The following is a 16,159-nucleotide window of genomic DNA, read 5'->3' on the forward strand; positions in this document are numbered from 1 at the left end:
TGCCTGCTCGGCACCAAATAACGGACAGAAAGTGGAGCGGTCAGTGTCTAAAGCAGGATTCTCAAACTCGCCCGCAAAGGGCCGGTTGTAAATGTAACTACTCGTAACATATTGTTAAATAACTGTCTGCATTCACAGTTTAAAGTAGTCTTCAATGTGCTCACAATACATATCCATGTCAAATGTACAGTAACCAGTCAAAGAGCTGATTCTAACTGTTTAAGTGTCTCATAATTTTGACTTTCTATTTCATCATTTTGACTGTCAATCTCATAATTTTGACTTTCTATCTCAGAATTATGACTTTCTATCATAGTTATGACTTTCTATCTAATAACTTCGACTTTATATCTCATAATTTCGACTATGGGGATATTTTTATTATTATTAGTCTAACTTAAAAATTAAAAAATTAAAAGAAATAAAAAATGATTTTTTTTTAAAACTTTTTTTTTGCTGGCGGATTCGCGGGCCACATAAAATGATTAGGGCCGGGAGTTTGAGACCCCTGTCTTAAGACCGTTGAGAGTTGAGCCAAATTCTGACAAGTTGAACCCGACTGAGTCTTAAATGGCCTGCAAACATTCGATTAGTGTGAAATAAGCAACACAGCCTCATGTTGCACATTTGTTTACGTCCCAGGCGATTTGTCTTTTAGGTGACGTCCATATGTACAATACTGCTTTCAACAAGGATGGTGATTGACAGGTGGGACAAAACATGTGTCGAGGCCAAGGTGCTGTATGTTTACTGTATGTATGTGCTGTATAAAACAATAATACAGTATGGGTGGTGATAATGATATGCTAGCTGCTAGCAAAGAGAAGCAGGATCAATAATCTTTTCTTGTAGTAGAATATGATTATTAGCCTAGCTTACGTAGCTTTAGCATCTATATATACTGTATATATAGGCCTACTACTATAACGATTTAATGTGTATCACTTCCTGCCATTTCAAATGATGAAAAAAAAATGCTGCTGTTCAGAAATGTAACTCTGTGTTTCCAGATGCTGGTTCCAGCTGTGGTCTTCATCACTCTGGGGAAATGTAACTGTTGTTGGAATGAGAGCTTAATGGTAAGGGACTTATTAAACCATCACACTCAAAATCCACAGGAGGTATATGCTAAGCTAAGTCTGCATCAAACACTCCAGGAGTAATGACACTGATGCTCAGCTGATGCTTAGCAGCATCCTCATTTCCCATGCTGCTCTCTAAACATATAAAAATACTTATACATTTCTGTTTGCTGCACACAGATCAAAATCACATCTTTCACGAATTGTAACTCTTAGTGTCCCCATTTTACTGCCATTTTGTTGTTTCTTTCTCACCACTTGGAGAATAATACTGAACAGTTGTCATTAAGCCAGACAACACTGTGTCCTTATGAGGTGGAATGTTAATGCTAATCAACTATAATAATTCTACAAGGGTCCCATTGTTACTCAAATCTCAACAAAGTAAGCTTGGCTCACACCATTCAAGCCACATGCACAGCTGCTGTTATGTGTGTGTGTGTGTCTATAGCAGTCTCTGTATCTGATCTATTAAACACATAAATGAAACCGTTAACATTTATACAGACAGGCATTCACACATACAGTCACAAAGGCATGCCAACACGTTCATGTTCTTCTATATAATCACTTTGTGTGTCTGTGTTGCTCTCCAGATGTGCGGGTCAGTGTTGGCAGCTGTGGTCGGCCTGGTGGGGTCTGGTTACTGTTTCGTCATATCAGGACTTGCCTTGGTGCAGGGTCCCCAGTGCTTCACTCCTTATGGATGGACGTACCCATTTGCAGACCAGGGGGGCAGGTAGAGAGATGCTGTGTGTGTGCGTGGGTGTTGGGGCATGGGGGGTTTATAAACAGAGAAGAATGTGTGTATACATGTCCTTAACTTTATATTTCACTGGTAAACAGAATGAACTGACTACAAACAACTGTAAAAATGTACAGTTTTACCCGTTGCCTTTTGTGGTAAATGTGACTAGGTGCCCTAATCTGGAAAACAATGGACTTTGCCTCCACTTTTTTTGTTAATTTCGTAAATGAGGACACCTTGTCATGTGTCGACTTATGTCATCAATGTATACTTAGAGACAACTCTCCCCCTTAGTATTTCAGTATTTTAAGAATGTGGTGCAGCACTCACAATGAGTTGTAACCAATGCAAAAAATATATAAAATATAAATGTAGTAAATGCTGTCCGTGATTGATCTTTCTCTCTCTGTGTCCCAGGTATCTCTTACAACCAGAGACGTGGTCACGGTGTCTTCAGCCGGTTCACATCGTGGAGTGGAACGTGACTCTGCTGTGTGTGTTGCTGGGCCTGGCTGTGCTTGAGTTCATCATCTGTCTGTTACAGCTGGGAAATGGTTTAGTCAACGCCATCTGCCGGCCCTGTTGCTACAAGCAGGAGTATAGTCTGAACGCGTAGATCAACACACACGTGTATGTAGACTCACCTGCTGAGACACAAGTGCCTGTGCACCCATAAACAAATCACACACGCAATATGTATGCACAGATACAGGACGTTAATGGACACACATGGAAGCGGAAGTCTGCACACACTGCACCATGTGTGCGAGTACAATTCAACCTTACTTAGACACACCTACAGTATCATGGACTTCTGACGGCCACGTCAGTGTAATCACTATATTTTCAAGCTTTTGATTTGCCCTTTTAGAGTGGCAAAAATCACGAGGCAGTCATTGATTATGATTATGATGATGAGCTTTTCTGGTGCAGAAGTCTCAACATTTCAAAGGCAACAGGTTATTAGTACATAATAATGTAGATATGTGTGTGAGCGTGTGTCCTGAATACTCCATAGAAAATACAGTAAACTTAAATAATAAAGACAAAGTAGACAATGATAACGACAATAATATCAATAATATTATTTAGTATGTTGTCCTATCCTACATGGGATAGGTTTCACTGAAGTAAGTAGCAGTGTGTGAAACTTTCATTTGCTTTTTTAAAGAAGAAGATACAAAAACAACTGTTCTCAAACTTGAGTGACAACTGTTCACTTCATGAAATTTACATTCTTAATTTCAAGGTTGCTCACTTTCTTTGTTATCATTATTGGCGGTATACTTTCTGTACCTTCAGAAACCCAATAACTACATTAACGTTTTTATTGCTTAAACAGATGATATTACACTTCAAACCAATGATATTAAACTAGTGTACTTAAGATGGCAGCCACATATGAGATAAGCTCTTGTGTCATTGGTGTTGCAAGGAGAGAAGCACATTTCCATTATTTGGTTGTTTATCCGCATCTTGGCTGACATGATTATCTGGATGCACCAGGAAGTGGTTGTTGTTGTTCCAACATTTATACACTGTTGGATCACTTAAGGATTACGAGCAGATTTTTATGTTTGTACATTTGTTTTAATTTTCAGAGCATTTTGTTGTAAATTGTTTTCTTTACGTCTTTCAGAAGCTAGATCAGTGTAAACAGACATTTTATATATGTTTTAGTGACATATTTTTTATAATGTTTGTTTGTTTGTGCCGCCTTTAATAAAAAAATGTCTATTTCCATTTTAAGTATCCAGTGAGTCATTAAGTTGAGGCTGATCTTTGTCCACAAAAACAGGTTCTCTTTTCATAATTGGCATATATATATATATATATATCCTGTGTGTGTATATGTGTATGCATGCTTGACTCCCCTGCTGCACCTCCTCCAAACTGTTACTGGAAACAAAATGTTTCCATTAACTTATCTGGAGAAGGGGCCTTGCACAAATGCAATATTAGCTTACATTTAACAGTGTGTGTGTGTGTGTGTGTGTGTGTGTGTGTGTTTAAAGTGTCCTGGAGTTTCCAGAGTTGCCCGTTATTGATCGATGTCAGGACACAGACTGAGTAACTGTGGCCTCAGACCCTGCAGTCAAGTCCATCACAAGACATTTTTCAATTCTTTATCACACGGTGGCTGTGGGGAGAGTATTTTTTACTTTTTATGTCCATGTCACATTGTGAAAAAACTACTGCGCTTTAAACCTTAAAACAATGACAAACCAGTTTTGGTAGCAGAATTCATTGACCTTAATTGTCTTTAGGGGTAGGTGAAAGTACTTCAAATTAGTTTTAATTCAATTACTTAGCTTGGTTAGACTGATTTTGTGGATTAGGACAAACGCAAATCGAAACAACGGAATCAGATTTTTCTGTATCATTTTCAACCTTGCAGTTAATATTGGACAGCAGTAGTGACTGGATCAAAAGTCTGTGTTTTCATCACTGGCAAAAATCTTGCTTAGTCATGTGTACATGACTAAGCAAGATTTTTGGCTGCATTTCCACAAGCACGGAAAATATAACTGACTGTGGTACAGATCTGGCTTTCTATATTCTGACAAATATGAGATATTCTGCATAATGTCTGATGTAAATGTAAGTTAAATCTGATCTCTTCGTGGTTGTGCCATCAAATGTGGACATTGCAAAGAATAGCATGTTCTGTTCTTATGCAAATGTAACCTTTTGATCAAAAAGTCTGTCAGGGAACGCCCTCCCTTATCTCTGTGATGGGTTGGCTCAAACCCTGTCTGTTGGTCAGTGACCCCTCTGCCCTGCTTGGCTGTTCCCACCAGTCAGCTTAGGTAGTATAAAGACACACAGAGGGTCTAAAGCCTCTCAGACAGACTGACTTACAGCTGTCAGGTGTCTGCACTGCTTGTCTTCATCATTATCATCCTCTGGATCGCTCAACAGAATTAAAGAGTCATCGTCCTCCTTGGGCAGGTTATCAGTGGTAGTGCCAGCGCTATATCTTCAAAATGCAGCGACTGGGGTTAAGGGGAGTGTTGTTGCTGTGTTGTGCAGCAGTATGTGCGTCTGGGATGAGGAGAGAGTACTTCCTCAAGATAGAGGAAGTGTCTTGGAACTATGCCCCAAGTGGGATGAACATCATTCAAAACCGCACACTGCAAGAGGATGAGTGAGTACAAACTTAGTACATTGTCTTGATTACGTTGGAAAGATTATGTTGTCTTTCCAATAGCCACTTCACCCCCATACCATGATCTCAATTAAGATGCATGGATGTTTGAGCATTGTCATTTTTTGACCCACACTGCTCAACAATTTAACCTTCAATGTCAAGTATTGCAATATTATTACGACAATCTTCACTGTTGTGTGAAAACCTTGTATCTCGAAAGAAGGCAACTTTTAAAGACATGACAAATAGCCTTACTTTAACACTTATTCCATCTCTTCATCAAAGAAAAATTCAGTGTCACCACGTGTAGTGCAGAGTTTCCTTTGGAGAGTGATTCTTTATATTTGATGTGCTTTCTGTGCAAAATGCATTTTACATGTTTACTTTTACCCATTTAACCAATTACTTATGTTTCATGTGAACTATTTATTTTGTAATTTTTAACCTCTCTGCTCAGCATGCTTTAAAAAAAAAGAAGAAGAAGAAGAAGAAACCGCAGTAATGAATTGTGTTCCACAATTAATACATTTATCGAAATAATCTAAATAATAAGACCGTTTGTGGTTAAAATCATGTCCGATCATGAGCAGTGTTTGTGGGTAAAAAAGGTATATTGTACATGCTCACTCACTGTCATACTGTCACGACTTACTGGGAAACTTGATTAGATCAGAGCCATCGTTAATGTTATGAGTTACACCTCTGCTTTCCCTAAAATCACAAATCAAAATGTCTGATGTGAAAAGGCCCTAAAATTTTTAGCCAATCACAGGTTTTTGTAATATTTTAACTGCAACCCATAATAATCCTCGTTCTCTGTCTCTGTAGAGAAGCCTCCGTCTTTTTAAAGAAAGGCCCCCAGCGCATTGGCTCCGTCTACAAGAAGGCTGTGTATAAGCAGTACAGCGACGCCACCTACAGGACAGAGGTGGTGAAGGCGGAGTGGCTGGGCTACCTGGGACCCCTGTTGATGGCCGAGGAGGGAGACACAGTGACCGTCCACCTGAATAACACGGCAAACAGACCTTACAGCATCCACTCACATGGACTGAACTACAGCAAGGGCAATGAGGGTGAGGCATTAATGAATCGATGGGCAGCCTTAACAGGCTGATATATGTGTGACTCTGTGTGCTTGTATCTTCAGGAGCCCTTTACCCAGACGGTACTGGTCCAGAGCTGAAGCGTGATGACTCAGTGGCTCCTGGTACAACAGTGACATATGAGTGGAACCTCCCAGAGAGCCACAGCCCAACATTAGAGGACAGCAACTGCCTGACCAGATTCTACCACTCCCACGTTAACCCACCAAAAGACATCAACTCAGGACTGATGGGACCCCTCATTGTCTGTAAGAGAGGTACTGGAACCTTTTTTAACTTATCTGGTGACGGAACTTAAGTACATTTATTTAACTGATGTAATATTTTCAGGTACTTCTGCTTTAGTTTTAATTTTCTGCTTCTATATCGGCTACTTCCACTCCATTCCATTTCAGAGGGAAATGTTGTACTTTCTGTACTTTCTGTGGTTTATTCTGAAGGGGAAACCTACTTTAAGGCCCAAACAACGTTTCCCTCATTTAACTTCTTACTATCAACTTATCAATTTTTGAGCCAATCGTTTCACCACAAATTAAACTATCAAAAATATTGCTGGATTCTTGTCAAATCTGTGAGATCAGCTGTGGCAATACCAAAAAGCAGCATCCAAAATAGTAAGAAGTTAATTGAGAAAATAGTTGTGTAGGGGCACTACTTACTGTAGGTTTCCCCTTCAGTACATTAATGCATGTTATCCTAAAATGTCCTCTCTCCACTCCTCTGTAGGAACCCTGGACCTGCATGGAGACAGCTCAGGAGACTATCTTTACGCTCTGCTCTTCATGGTGTCAGATGAGAACTTCAGCTGGTACCTGGACGACAACATCAGGACGCACATTACAAATCCTGCCAGTGGCCTGAAGGAGGATGAAGATTTCATTGAGAGCAACAAAATGCACGGTGAGTGGTAGTATCCAGGTACACATACGCATACTCATATGCATACACATACAAATACCTTTAACTCTGATTTAATTGCAGGTATAAATGGTTTTCTGTATGGTAACCTGCCTGGACTGAGCATGTGCCAAGGCAAGAAGATCCACTGGCATATGATTGGCTTAGGCAATGAGGTAAATATTGTATTTTTAATATCATCATCATCATCATCATTATTATTACTGTTGTTAATAGTTGTATTATTATTGTATAGTATTATTGTACTATTACTATTATTAATGGTATTGTTATTATTATTATTATTATTATTACTCCCACGAATCAGAATATTGTTCTAGTTGCATGTGTCATATTTAAAAAAAAAGTCTTAATTGAGGCACATAACCAACCAAAGTTCAAAATATGCAACTAGCCCTTTAATCCTTTAATTTTTCATTTTCATATTTTCCACGAAGATCATGCGATCGGTCGCGTGTGTGTGCGCATGTGTGTACACCCTTAAGTGAGTGAGTGAGTGAGTGAGAGAGTGAGTGTGTGAGTGAGTGTGTGAGAGAGTGAGTGTGTGAGTGAGTGAGTGTGTGAGTGAGTGAGTGAGTGAGTGAGTGAGTGTGTGAGTGAGTGAGTGAGTGAGTGAGTGTGTGTGTGTGAGTGAGTGAGTGAGTGAGTGAGTGTGTGAGTGAGTGAGTGAGTGAGTGTGTGAGTGAGTGAGTGAGTGAGTGTGTGAGTGAGTGAGTGAGTGAGTGAGTGTGTGAGTGAGTGAGTGAGTGAGTGAGTGAGTGTGTGAGTGAGTGAGTGAGTGAGTCTGTGAGTGAGTGTGTGAGTGAGTGAGTGAGTGAGTGAGTGTGTGAGTGAGTGAGTGAGTGAGTGTGTGAGTGAGTGTGTGAGTGAGTGAGTGAGTCTGTGAGTGTGTGAGTGAGTGAGTGAGTGTGTGAGTGAGTGAGTCTGTGAGTGAGTGAGTCTGTGAGTGAGTGAGTGAGTGAGTCTGTGAGTGAGTGAGTGTGTGAGTGAGTGAGTGAGTCTGTGAGTGAGTGAGTGAGTGAGTGAGTGTGTGAGTGAGTGAGTGAGTGTGCGCCTCTGTGTCTCCCCTCGGCTAATCTTGCATTCTGCTGCAGCAAACATAATGATATTTTTGGGTGCCCATGGCTGCATGCTCAAGAGCCTCTCGTGGTTGTGATGACTCACACTGTCTACAAACAACTTTCACAACTATTTTATACGGCCATTGGCTGCCTGCTGGCTCGTCACTCACTGCTCTCAACCATTTTGGGGTGTTTTCATTCAATCACACAATACAGCAGTGGTCGTAGCAGACCCGTCTTGCCGAGATCTGCTTTCTACTGAGTGAACCTTTTGTAGTTATTGTCTGATTTGTCTTTTTGAGCACATTTAGAAGAAGCTCAAGCTTTGTCTGACTGGGCCTATATTGACAATATGTTAACGTATACTAACAATACCAAGTACCTGTAATAGGACTCACATTTATTGTCTGAGTGCATGCAGTTCTAGTTCTCATTTTGTTGGTGAAAGTCTGAACAGTAACCGTCACATTTACAATTGCATCTGGCCTCTGTTGACAGTTTGTTGAAAAAACTAAATTTGTGAACATGTGTTACTTTTTTGCAGGGCTGCTAAACTGGACTCACAATAGCCCACATCATGTCTTGGTGTTAGCAGCAAGCACCTGGTCTTAACCCAGTTTAAATCTATTTTATCTGCAACAGGTGGACATGCATTCAGTTCATTTCCATGGCCAGATCCTGACCACTCAGAACCACCACACAGACATAATCAGTCTTTTCCCCGGCTCCAGCACTACAGCTGAAATGGTAGCTGACAACCCTGGACACTGGCTGCTGACGTGCACTGTCAATGACCATTTGATGGGTGAGCCGACTTCCTTAATTCTTAATTTGATTCAAGCAAGTCCTTTTGTCACCCAGTTGGATAATGAACAAATTTGTTTAGTATTTCTTTGTGAGTTTTTGTTTTGTGGTTTTGTCCAGCTGGAATGCAGGCTCTGTTTGAGATCAAGAAGTGTTTCCCCATCGTCCACAAGGCCCGGCCACACGGTGAGCTCAGACCGTTCTTCATTGCTGCTGAAGAGGAAGTCTGGGACTACGCTCCTACGCCGCCTACTGATGGGTTGGTTGCTGCACACACACACACACACACACACACACACACACACACACACACCCGCGCGCACGCACACACACACACACACACACGCACGCACGCACGCACGCACGCACGCACACACACACACACACACACACACACACACACTCTCACAGAAATTGTCCAGGCTAATCTTCATGATTCTGTAAGAGACCTGCTAATAATTTGTATTGTGTGTTTGTGTGTGTGTGTGTTTGTGTAGTGAAGCAGATATGTTTGTAACTAGAAGTCAAAACCGTATTGGAAGCCGCTATAAGAAGGTTCGCTATGTGGAATACACGGACATTACCTTCACAACAAAGATGCTACGCAGCCCAGTGGAGCTACACCTTGGAATTCTGGGTAATCCAGGCTGGGCAGGGGTTGGTTGCACTTTTTTTCCAGAGTCAGCGATGCTCTGGAGGCACAAATAAACTCAAATTAGTACAGCCAAACATGCTTATTACTCAATGAAAAATGCTATATATCGATAGTATGGTATGTAACGAAGTATATTATATGTCTTGCTCCACTTTCCGGTTAAAACTTTCCATACAACATTGGACTGTTTCATCATTGACTAATCTGCAGATTACTTTTTCATTTTTTATTCATCACAACTTCCCAAACATTTTCAAATTGCTTGTTTAGTCCAACCAACTGTCCCAAACAAACAAAGATATTTGGGTTACAACTAAAAACAGCTTTAAAAAAAAATTCTTCTGACCTTCTATAGCTTTGTTATTGTTGAAGGAGGTCTTTGTTCATATTTTGGACAGACTTCGTCAGATCACTTCAACAACAGTTTGCCAGTTCCAACACTAATGTTTGAAATATGTCGGCAGGATTTTGTTAACATGATGAGATATCTCCCAACATAGTGTCATCTAATGGTCCTTTGTCCTAAATGTGTGCTTGTGTGTCCATTTGTGTCCATCCATGTCTCCAGGTCCTGTGCTGCGAGCTGAAGAGAAGGACACTATCAAGGTGGTGTTTAAGAACAAAGCCAGCCGGCCTTACAGTATACAGCCTCATGGTGTTCAGTACAGTATAGAACAGGATGGGACGCTCTATCACAATGAACTGGAAGGTTAATACAAGCACATGCACTCACACTGTTATCAATGTACTAGATTATACTTTAGACACTTTCTTATCTTGTTTTATGTCTCCGTCTTTCCTGCCCTACACTTCTTCTCCTCCTCAGAGTCCCATACAGCAAAGAAACTGCGGGAGTTGAAGAGGGAACCAAGTGAGCTAAAAGCTGGAATATTACAGTGCCAGTCTAAGTTAGCATGCATTAACATCATTATAATATTCCTCTTTCTTTTAATACATTTAGGAGTGGTGACCCCTCCCCCAGCTGCTCTAGTCAGACCTGGAACGTTGCACAGCTATGAATGGACGGTGCCATTGGGTGCTGGTCCAGTCCAAGGGGAGGCTGACTGTCTGACCTATCTGTACTACTCTGGAGTGGACCCTGTTAAAGACACCCACTCTGGACTGGTTGGACCGCTCCTTATCTGTCGTCCTGGATCACTGAAAAAAGGAATACAAGTAAGAAGAGGGCATCACTAAACTTATGTTTGATCAGGTCACATCCCATTAAATCTGGTGTTTCCAGTTATGATTTGGGGGATATTTGCAGTATATGTGGACCTAAATCTGATACATATCTGGCTTGTGGCAAGAAGGCTGGAGAACAGCTTCAATAGAGGTCTGCCATAGAGGGACACAGAAAACTGAAATGACTGAAATGTATTGATGAAATCACAATTAGACACCTTTCCTCCTGATCCTTCTCTCTTCTCCTCATGTAGAAAAACTATAAAAAAGAGTTCCACCTCATGGCCACTGTGTTTGACGAGAACCTGAGCTGGTATCTGGATGAGAACATTATGTCCCTAACCCCTGCTCCCATAGAGCCTCCTTTTAACAAGGAGGACGATGGCTTTATCGAAAGCAACAAGATGCACGGTGTGTAGGCGACGCACACTCACACACTGATCACTGGCAGCTCAGCTCAGCTTAGCTTTTTCCCTTCATGATTTTATCATTTTTGAGCTAATCACTGTATGTTTTGTTTCTGTGTCTTTCTCTTTTAGCAATCAATGGCTTTGTGTATAGGAACCTCCCAGGCCTGACCATGTGTAAGGGGGATACGGTAACATGGCACGTGTCAGGACTGGGTTCAGAGACGGACATCATCAGCCTTTACTTCCAGGGAAACCGCTTCATCTACCGCCAGAACAGACGAGACACCATCAGCGTCTTCCCTCACATCTCACACACTGTCACTATGGAGCCAGACAGCATGGGTATACATCTCTCTGTCTCTCTCTGTCTCTCTCTCTCTCTCTGTCTCTCTCTCTCTCTCTGTCTCTCTCTCTCTCGCTCTCTGTCTCTCTCTCTCTCTCTCTGTCTCTCTCTCTCTCGCTCTCTGTCTCTCTCTCTCTCTCTGTCTCTCTCTCTCTCGCTCTCTGTCTCTCTCTCTCTCTCTCTGTCTCTCTCTCTCTCGCTCTCTGTCTCTCTCTCACGCACACATGATTGTACTTCTTACTTGTGAGAACCTTCAGTGACATTGTTACAACTTTGTTTTGATCTCACAATTCAAACAGAATGAGAATATAACGTGTGTGTGTGTGTGTGTGTGTGTGTGTGTGTGTGTGTGAGAGACCGAATGATTTCAAACATTGGGTGTCTGGGATAATTATTGAGCCGAACGTGTACATTGTGTATTTCTGTACATATGATGATTGTGTTTGTTTCAGGTCAGTTTGAAGTGGTGTCAGCCACAGTGAACCATTACCGTGGTGGGATGAGAGCCAACTACACGGTAGCGAAGTGCAGCATATTTCAGCGTCAGGGTGAGACTATGTTGCGCTCAAAAACCTACTACATCGCTGCCATGGAGATGGACTGGGACTACTCTCCAAACCGTACCTGGGAGGCTGAGATGTTCCGCGGTCATGAGAAGTACAGTACCACCTGCACACACCAATTTTCTTTTTTCCCCTAAGATGTCAAAGTCATGACCCGACCTACTCTGCCTGTGTATGAGGAGATAGCTTGGTTGGGGTTAGGGTAATATCAGGGTAAGCCAATCAGAGGCAGAGTAGGGCGGGTCATGCCTTCGCCATCGTCAGAAAAAAATATCGTCCCCTGCACATGTACAGCATGAAAACAGTTGCTTACAAATATCTGGACTTCTGCGGACAGTTGGCGGCAAAATTGGCCTCCAAAGATTGATGACAGCGGAAACCATGCACTACCTTAACATGCATGCAGTTTATTTTATTATACAAACATTGTATAAAACTTGAAGGATAAGATAAATGTTGATTCCCTGAATATTTCTTACTGTCCACAAATGTCAGAAAAAGACCAAAACCAGCAATGCAATTGATCTGACTAAGAGGTATTGCCTTTTAAGCTTGATGCGTCTTAGACCTCAAGTTTTGCCCCAAAACTATTAAAAAACCATCAATGAGCCATATTGTTGCTGTTGGTGAGATGTTACTTCAGTACAAACACACATTATTTTTGAGTCAATCCCACACACCGGCATGCAGCTGAGCACCAGACATGGAGTAATCCGTATAAAAATGGTGCCCAACAAGTTCTCTGTGTACTCCTGTTTGAGTAAAGTTTTCTTAAAATTCCCAGCTGTTTTAGAAAATGGAGCCTTTTGAAAATGAGATTATTTATTGGAGACGTGTTTATTAAAGGTCTTGCGAAGGAACCAGAGGGGCTGAGAGATGGACTAACACATTGTTGGTTTTGGTGTTTTCATGGGATTTTTTAACAATAAGAAAAATGTACAGTAGAATACCACCAGTCTTATCCTTTAAATCTAACTTTGCACTTTTATAAAACTTCTCTCCTTACTATTTCATTTAACTCTGCTCAGTTATTTATGTCAAGATGAAATAATATTGTACCTAATGTTTTTTGTTGTCTTTAGTGTTTTGTATCTTTTGATAACCAAACAGCAAAACACAGATTCATGCACAAAGACATTTACATGCAAATGGAAGTGAATGCTTAAACACATCCGCATGAGGTGATTGTACCATAAACACACACAACATTTAATCCTCTGCAAAATAAGCCCGTCTCTCTCCCTCCGCAGCCCTGCTTCTGTCTTCCTGGACCAGCAGGGTGGGTTTATCGGCTCCCGTTACAAGAAGGTGGTCTACCGCCAGTTCACCAATAACAAATTCACCAAGCAAGTGGAAAGAGCAGCTGATATAGAACACCTCGGCATCATGGGTAGGCTCTCAGCCAGGGCAGCAGGAATGCACAAACTGTGATTGTAATATAAAAGCCACAAAAACTATGTATGAAACATCTTGGATTTATGTTCCAGCTGGATTGGTCTTGTAATCACAACACTTTCCCGTCTTCCAGGTCCAATGATTCACGCTGATGTGGGAGACAAGGTGACGGTGGTTTTTAAAAACATGGCGTCCAGGCCTTATTCCATCCACGCCCATGGAGTCAAGACAGAAATCCCGGCAGTTCATCTCACCCAACCAGGTAGTGTGTCTACCTGCTTGCAGACCATCAAGAAATATTGGAATTAATCCCAGAATGCAACATTTTAATTGTAGATTTACTTCATTATTATTGTGTAACAAAGTTACAATTTTCTGAGAATACCAAAAGGACTCTGCAAAGGTCCTTCACTTAGCTCTAATATACTTTTTTCACATAGTATAGGATTCAATACCTAGAAACATGTCTTTCCTAGGTGAGACTTACTCCTACCAGTGGTACGTTACAAAGAATACAGGACCAACCACAGAGCAGGAGGAGTGCTTTGTGTCAGCATACTACTCCACTGCTGATGTTACCAAGGTACGCCACACACACACGCACACACGCGCACACACGCACGCACACGCACACACACGCACACACACACACACACACACACACACACACACACACACACACACACACACACACACACACACACACTTACCTCGCCTCCCTGCCTAACAGGACCTGTACAGCGGTCTGATTGGTCCGTTGGTGATCTGTCGCCGTAGCTGGGGCAGGTGAGTGTCTCTGCATCATTTCATGCAGCATGTACTGTGTGCGTGTGTGTTTTCAAGGTATGATGAGGCAGGAATGAATTTTTGTTCTGCATCACAAAACAATATTATAAAGTATTTTATAGAGTGCTAATTTACAGCTTTATAAACTGTGTTTCTTTCAGGAGTCTTGGTATGAAAAAGCAAGTGGAAGAGTTCGCGCTGCTTTTCCTGGTTTTTGATGAGAATGAAAGTTGGTAAGTGGAGTCTAACCTTAAAACTAACTATGAACTGTTTAGACCTTTAGTAGTTAAGGTGTCTAATTTAAATGCAAAACTGATTTTGTCCCTTTACTTCATGGTATCTAAAAAAATGTTCTTTTGGTTTTATATTCTGAGGTTTTGAAATTGTCTGAAATGTATGCCGCCACCACCATACAATGGAATTGATTGGAATTTCAATTATGGTAATTACCACTGTCAATTTGAAATACTTACTTTCTGTAAACCCTCTCACAGATAATCAGGATAATCCACACACTTTAATAATGTCAACATTTTCCGTTTAGAGAATTTCATCAGTAGATGGTTCAACAGTGAAGTTTATATGCAATTTTATCGGGTCCCACCTCATATCCTTTTATTATTATTATTATTATTATTATTATTATTATTATTAATATTATTATTATTATTATTATTATTCCAGGTATCTGGATGAAAATATCAGGACCTACATCAGGAACCCTCGCACAAACTTGAAGGATGATGAAACCTTTATAGAGAGCAACAAGATGCATGGTGAGATAAAGATAATCTTTATCAAAATAAACGGCATCATTTTGACCGATGGTATTTGTTTTTACTTTCGATGTCGATCGAAATATTCTTCATGTCTTTCCAATATGTTTGTTTGTGTGCTTTTCTGTATATGCAGCCATCAATGGTTATATGTATGGAAATCTGAATGGTCTAAACATGGAGGTGGGTGATAAGGTGTACTGGTACCTGATGGGAATGGGCAATGATGTGGACATACACACCGCACACTGGCATGGGCACAGTGTGGAATATAAGGTATACAAGACAAACAAACTTGCAAGACATGCCTACACAATCACACATTACGCAAACTAATACACACAAATTCCAACTATTTTTTGCTCTTTCTCTCCAGCTGGGTGGAGGTCCTCATCGTACGGATGTGTATGAGCTGTTTCCAGCAACCTTTCAGGTAAAACCTCAAAACATCCTGACGTGGCATCAACTGATTTAATTTGTCTTATTATATTCACAACTTCAAGGGATCAGTGTCGTAAAAGGTTATTGTTCATCATCCATTGGATTGTAAAATATATTAAAATATTATCTTCTCTTAAAACAGGTTACAAAATTCATATAGACACACCAAATAAGGAATACAGATTAACTTAAAATATTTTTTGCTCACTTTTAAAAAAGGAAATCAGGTAAAAGTATTGTTTTAATTGTGCTGCTGCATATATGATATAAGTGTTCCTTTGCCAATCCTACCATCTTTAACAGCAAATATATATATATATATATATATATATATATAGAACTTAAAATGTTAGAACATTTCATTTCAGCCGAGATGAGCTGACATTTTATTTCAGGACCCAATTCATTAAACGCTCTTCATAAACTCATCTTAATGTGAACGGTTACTTGTGCAGATAATTACATCTCAGAATAGACATCACAATTCATAAATAATAAAATGTGCATTTTTAAAATTGTCTATCTGCTTTGATATTTTCCCAAATGACACTGAAGCCTGTAAGAATACTGAAAAAAATAAAGAAAAATGTAAAATGAATGAACAGTTCTATATAACTGTTATGTGTGGCATGTAATGACAGCAGTCGGGCAGCAGGGGGCACTGTAGCCGTAGAGTTGCACTGTGTGCGGAAACTAAAATCATTTGTAACACAAGTGAACATTGTTGTCTTCAGCGAT

The 16,159-nt window shown here is 40.6% G+C and overlaps 2 protein-coding genes across 2 annotated transcripts; both read left to right on the forward strand.

The window, feature by feature from the left end:
- Positions 1–694: 694 nt before the first annotated feature.
- On the forward strand, positions 695–3,573 carry LOC306777068 (transmembrane 4 L6 family member 1-like; the record flags this gene model as incomplete). The annotated part of the gene is made up of 4 exons (XM_079297301.1): positions 695–736; positions 1,011–1,079; positions 1,679–1,821; positions 2,248–3,573. 4 exons carry the CDS (start codon positions 695–697, stop codon positions 2,444–2,446), a joined length of 453 nt encoding a protein of 150 aa, XP_079153427.1. The 3' UTR covers positions 2,447–3,573.
- Positions 3,574–4,817: 1,244 nt separating this feature from the next.
- LOC306777069 (ceruloplasmin-like) lies at positions 4,818–15,413 on the forward strand (the record flags this gene model as incomplete). Its single annotated transcript, XM_079297302.1, has 22 exons — positions 4,818–4,978; positions 5,810–6,054; positions 6,129–6,341; positions 6,811–6,984; positions 7,066–7,157; positions 8,706–8,868; positions 8,988–9,126; positions 9,365–9,504; positions 10,091–10,231; positions 10,349–10,393; positions 10,484–10,698; positions 10,962–11,118; positions 11,247–11,459; positions 11,913–12,117; positions 13,274–13,413; positions 13,552–13,680; positions 13,895–14,001; positions 14,149–14,204; positions 14,366–14,437; positions 14,889–14,980; positions 15,117–15,256; positions 15,357–15,413. Coding segments are annotated over 22 exons (3,096 nt in total), but the record flags the coding sequence as incomplete, so codon positions are not given.
- Positions 15,414–16,159: the final 746 nt, after the last annotated feature.

The sequence above is a fragment of the Melanostigma gelatinosum genome (genome assembly GCF_949748355.1).
Source record: "Melanostigma gelatinosum genome assembly, contig: SUPER_4_unloc_1, whole genome shotgun sequence".
NCBI lineage: Eukaryota > Metazoa > Chordata > Actinopteri > Perciformes > Zoarcidae > Melanostigma > Melanostigma gelatinosum.